Here is a 6046-nt window from a genome sequence, read left to right as displayed (position 1 = left end):
ATCGGCATTTCAGTGCCATGCCGGAATATCGGAGCCCATTTTAAGTGGAAGGAAGGAGAAGTGTCTATGGCATTGGGTCCTGCAAGTGGTCTTACCATTGCTTTTTCCCCATTTCTTAAGGCATAAGGATAACTCTGGGGCCATGACCGCCATGATTTTCACAGAGGACCCCAGATTTCTGCACTGTGAGCAATGTCAAGTGTCACTGGACTGGTTCTGAGGCCCTACCCTAGAGAATGGCCAAGGGGCTCCTAGTGACCTATGCCCTCTGGGCGATAGGGGGCCCTGCCGGGCTCCACCATTTGTACCTGGGGCGGGACAGCCACGCTCTGCTCTGGATGCTTACCCTGGGGGGCGGTGGCCTGGGCTGGCTCTGGGAGTTCTGGAAGCTCCCAAGCTTTGTAGCTCAGGCTAACAGAGCCCAGGGTCCGAGGCAGCGCTCAGGAGCGACACCCCCTCTGAGTCCCATTCGTTTTGTAGCCCAGGTGGTTGTGGGTGTGTATTTTGGTCTCGTGGCCCTCATCAGTCTTTCTTTCATGGCCAATTTCTATGTTGTGGGCCTCCCACTGGCAGTGGGCTTGGGAGTCTTGCTGGTGGCTGCCGTTGGCAACCAGACCTCAGACTTTAAGAACACACTAGGGGCAGCATTTCTTACTTCCCCGATCTTTTATGGCCGCCCCATCGCCATTTTCCCCATCAGCTTGGCTGCCAGCATCACAGCCCAGAAGCACCGTCGCTACAAAGCTGCTGTGTCCGAGACCCTCAGTGTGCGGCTCTATCGCCTGGGGTTAGCTTACCTTGCTTTCACGGGGCCCCTGGCATACAGTGTCCTCTGCAACACAGCTGCCACCCTCACCTATGTGGCAGAGACCCTTGGCTTCTTCTTGAGTTGGTTCAGTTTCTTCCCTCTCCTTGGCCGCTGCTTGGAGTCTGTCTTCCTTTTGCCTTATCGGGTCTGGAGGCTGCTGGTGGGGGAACCCTATTTCAGCAGTGGCTCCTTCCAGGAGTGGGAGAAGCTCTATGAGTTCGTTCACAGTTTTCAGGATGAGAAGCATCAGCTGGCTTACCAGGTAAGGTGCTCTTCCCTCTGGTTCTATCTGGGGTGATTCCGGGAGTTAGGCTAACCAAGAGCTGGTGCCCTTGTGTGGAAGTCCTGTTGCGATCCTACCTAGTTAGCCCCCAGAAGGATGTCCTAGCTTGTTTGGGTGAAGGTGGAGGGGCTTCGATAATGAGTGGCTCAAAGATTTCCTTCTTATCACATAACATATATAAAATGCACCAATTTTATGTATAAACCTCTGTAACCACTGCTCAGATCAAGGCAGGGAATATTTCCAGCACTAAGAAGCTTCCCTTGTGCCATCCCAATCTATGGTGCCTTTTCTCTGCAGTAACCGCTGTGCTGACTTCTAATACCAAAAATCAGGTCTGCCCATTCTTAAACTTCATAGACGTAGAATCATGTAGTGTATGCCATTTCGTGTCTGACTTCATTCACTCAACATTATTTTCATGAGATAATTCATACTGTTGCATGCATTGCAAATTGCTTTCACTGTCCTATAGAATCCCATTATATGACTATACCACCATTTACCCACCCACTCTATTGTTTTTTTTTAAAAGATTTATTTCTTTATGCATACAAGAACTGAGGTACAAACCAGAGGTGTGTGTGGAGGGTGGGTGAGAGGATTCACCAGAGACAGAGTGGGGAGCAGAACTGGCAGATGTACTGAAATACACTGCTGAGGGAGCAGTGGCTGAGACAGGAGAGTCTTCTGTGCCCTGTGGGTCCCTGGCTGGGACCCAACTCATGCTGCAGTGTCTACAGACAGCTTCATAGAGCTGTGCTTTAACCCCTTGCTTGCCACCAGGGAACATTTAGGTTGAATCTAGTTGGGGGCTATTCTTAATTTAACTGCTATGAACATTCTTGTCCATGTCTGTGGTGGACATATATGTTTACTTCTCTTGTAAGCAGGCGCTTTTATCAGTGTTATGAAGTTCCAGGCTGGGAAATGGATAGGCTTTCCCACAGGCAAGTAGAAGTCAGTTCCAGAGATAACCAACTTCTGACTTAGCACAGAGAGGCCTGGATTCTCTGACAATTTATCGGATTTTAACTTGTCAACTTCGGCTTTCCCTAAGGTTTTTGGTCTCCCAGAAGGGGCAACAAATGAAGAAATACATCGCCGATACCGGGAGCTAGTGAAGACCTGGCACCCCGACCATAACCGGCACAGGGCGGAGGAAGCTCAGAAGCACTTCTTGGAGATTCGGGCTGCTTATGAAGTCCTGAATCAGCCCAGGGGGTCCTGAGATGAGAAGACGCTTCCCTTGAGGAGGGACTCTTCCGGGCAGAGCAGGGAAGCTTGTCCCAGCCCAGTTCTGCCCATGTAGGACATTCCAGTAGCATGAAGAGACTGCTTGCAGTGGAGATGAGAAAATCTTAAAGTGAGAGAGAGCTACTGTGGTAGAAGAATATACTTGTGTTTTGAATTCCTGAATTCTGACTTCTTTCTTTTTTTAAAGATTTTATTATTTATTTTTGCATAGAAGAACCAGGGTGTAGGCCAGAGGAGGGGCGAGGGATAGGGGACTCACCAGAGGCAGAGTGGGGAGCATGACAGGCAAATTGACTGAAATACCCTGCTGAGGGGGTCAGTGGGGGTCGAGACAGAGGTCTGCTGTGCCATGTGGGTCACCTCCCTGGATAGATTGAAGTTAAGCTGTTGTCATGGTGATAGTGCTGAGACTTAACCCTTACGTTACCAGAGAGGCCTCTGACTTTTTTCTTAAAACCAGATAGTAAAATGAAAGACACATTATAAAATCAATAAAATGTCTTTTAGAGACTATACACCTTTACCCCTCCCCAGGTATAAGTGAGAGTGGAAGGTTATTTAACTGTGAGATGTAGTTCCCTTCTTCAGACTTTTCTGCTTGAAGGAAAATCCATAGACTTTACACAGGTAGATGGAATGGCTAGAGTCTCAGGCCTTCTCATAATTTGGGGTCTGATTCTGAGCTGTACACCTGTTCCCTAGGAGTTATTGTCTGGCTGGCAGAAATGACACAGGTGCACAGATATCAAAGTGCTTTGTTCACTGTTTTGAAGTGTCATAGTTGGTGTAGGGTACATTGGGATTTAAAAAAAGTATTTATTTATGCATGCAAGAGTTGGGGTGCAGGCCAGAGGTACAGAGGATGAGAGGATTCACCAGAGACAGAGTGGGGAGCAGAACAGGCAGATGGACTGAACTACACTGCTGAGGGGAGCAGCAGGCGGGTCAGAAGAGGTCTGCCGCGCCATGTGGGTCGCTCCCTGACCAGGGATGGAACTCGTGCTGCAGTGGCTGCCGATAGCTTCATAGTGCTGAGCCTTAACCCCTGCGCCACCAGGGAAACTCTACATTGGGATACATTGGGATATTGAAGAAGGGGTAAATGAACATAAAAATAAGGAATAAGTGACATTGTTTTATTGGCGCTCATGGAAAAATTCATGGTTTTATATCTCATGTGCTCGTGCAGGGGTTTTGGGAGACCCTAGAGAACCAGTAGCTTGAGCATTGCAGGGGACCTTATCTAATCCCCAGGTAATTAGCCAACTATGGAAGGAATACCCCAGGATACATCAGGAAGACTGGAGACTAAAAACATGATGTTAAAATTAGGTAACTACTTTTCCTCATTTGTGTATGTATCCCTCACACTTCCCTTTTTGGGGAAGTGAACTCTGAGTAGTATATGTACTTTAAAAAGTGGTATTATCTTGGCTAATATTCTGTACAGACTTAAAAAAAGGTCAGATCAAGTGGGAGGAATAAAATTTGTAGTTTTTTTTTCCTTAGCATTCACATGCTAAAAAACCTAAACTTTTGCCACTGGATTTACATATCATGATTTCAAGGACAAATTAAATTTTATACCTTTTAATAGTTGCCAAAAATTGTTGCCAAAAACTTTTATAAATTTCCTTTGAAAAACACTATAAACTATTTGTGAAATTATCTCATGGAATTTTAATGAGGCATTTTCATAGGTTATTATAATCTATTAACATGTTATGTAGGATTATATTTGTAAAATTATATAGGGATATATAAAAAATAGTCTATGGGCTCTCCCTGGTGGCACAGCAGGTTAAAGCACAGAACTGAGAATCTGAAGCTGCCTCTGCATGAGTTCGATTCCCGCTTGCCCCGTAGGTGACCACATGGCGCGGCAGACCTCTCCTGATCCGCCCGCTGCTCCCCTCAGCAGTGTACTTCGTCAATCTGCCTGTTCTGTTCCCCACACTGTCTCTGGTAAAGCCTCTCACCGGCCCTGAGCCTCTGGCCTGTACCCCAGTTCTGAGGCCGGGGAGCTGCCACGCATCCAGGGCACCTCCTGGTGGGGCCCGCAGGAGAGGGGCGGAAGGGCCAGGTGAGTCTGAAAGGAAAAAGCAAAAGCAAAATCCAAGTCAAGACAGAGGCTGCCGCTGTAGCCTCCCCAGGCCCCTCACCCCCGTCTCTGTCTCCTTGAAGTATCCCCAGGTGCCTGGCTCAAGCCCAAGGCCGAGAAGCAAGGGCTTCTTCAGGTCTCCGCTCTACGTGCCTCCTCAGGCCTTCCTCCATTTCTCTCCGCTTCTTCTGCTTCTCTCAGTACTTTTTCTTCTCCCCAGTCTCTTTTTAACTTCACACTGTTATAAACCCTAGCTTCACCTCCTTGCCCAGTTCCACCCTTTCTTGGGGTGGGACAGGGAACCTCTGCAGTGACAGAAGGGTGAGATGAATTGCACTGAAAAGAGACAGCAACTGCCTGGGAGGTGGTCCCTTCCCCTTGAGGCTTCTTCCTCCAGAACTCTGTCGTCTTCTGGTAGATTTATTTCAGTCCTTGACTTCTGGAGTCTCAGTCCTCTTCTGCAGACAAGCAGAGGTAGTTCTAGTTTGTGAGGTACAGTAGTGTGGGTGGTCTGTATCCACCTCGGTCACTGTGGTGTGAGTTGGCATGAAGCTTTCCACAGGAGAGGGTTTTATGGGTATTGACTGCAACATTAGGTAACAAGTGAGGAAAATTTTGAATAAAATATACTTCTTAGTGAGAAGACTGATTAAAATGTGTTTGGAGTTCATCATTCTTTTAGCCTTGGCCTGGTAACAGGTACTGAAATGACATGGGGGGTGGGGGCTGTGAGAGGATTCACCAGAGGCAGAGTGGGAGCAGAACAGGCAGATGGACGAAGTACACTGCTAAGGGGAGCAGCGGGCGGGTCAGGAGAGGTCTGCTGCGCCATGTGGGTCACCTCCGGGGTCGGGGATCGAACTCATGCTGCAGTGGCTGCGTTAGCTTCATAGTGCTGCACTTTAACCTGCTGCGCCACCAGGGAGCGCCCTCCACATCCCCTGGTGTAAGGAAGCACTCACTTGGACCTAAAGAGGATGGTGGGTTCTTTTGCCTCACGTGCAACCAGCCTTCCCTACTGGGCCACTTCAGTCCTGTATGTGAGGAAGAAAATGGTGAGAAAGGAAGTGTAAGGAAGTTGGACTTCACTTACCTTTAAGATTGTTGCAACATTGGATTCTGGGTTCTTCATTTTTCAACCCAGACTAGTGTTCAATGGGTTCTTTCGTCATCTTGTGCCTGCCCTCTTGTGGACATGTCTTGGGAAGAAAATCTTTAATTTCTGGAGAACAGTATAATAGCCATGCCCCGCCCCGCCCCCCCAAATAAAAAAATTCTCTCTCCTGCAACAAGCCGCTTTCATTTATTCATGTTCTTTTCTAGGCCTCATCAACAAATGTGTATAATTAGCTTTTATATAACTGAATCATATCAAGGACATTTTGATATTTTTTCCCCCAACTGACTCATAAACATATATATGAAAATTTTAAATTTGTGTATATGTTATATCATTGAGATATATATCACATACCATCAAATTCACCCTTTTATTTTTTATTCATCGTTTTAAGCTATAGAATTTAGGGCCTCCCTGGTGGTGTAAGGGGTTAAGTCTCAGTACTATGAAGCTGTCAGCAGCCATTGCAGCACCAAT

At 47.3% G+C, this 6046-nt stretch overlaps 1 protein-coding gene across 1 annotated transcript; it reads left to right on the top strand.

Moving 5' to 3' along the window:
- Positions 1–236: 236 nt before the first annotated feature.
- Positions 237–2322, top strand: DNAJC22 (DnaJ (Hsp40) homolog, subfamily C, member 22). Its single transcript, XM_004692523.1, has 2 exons — positions 237–1070; positions 2152–2322. The coding sequence occupies exons 1-2, from the start codon at positions 237–239 to the stop codon at positions 2320–2322; spliced, it is 1005 nt and encodes a 334-aa protein (XP_004692580.1).
- Positions 2323–6046: the final 3724 nt, after the last annotated feature.

The sequence above is a fragment of the Condylura cristata genome, unplaced genomic scaffold (genome assembly GCF_000260355.1).
Source record: "Condylura cristata isolate star-nosed mole 26May11 unplaced genomic scaffold, ConCri1.0 scaffold00034, whole genome shotgun sequence".
NCBI lineage: Eukaryota > Metazoa > Chordata > Mammalia > Eulipotyphla > Talpidae > Condylura > Condylura cristata.
This window is presented reverse-complemented; position numbering and strand designations above follow the sequence as displayed.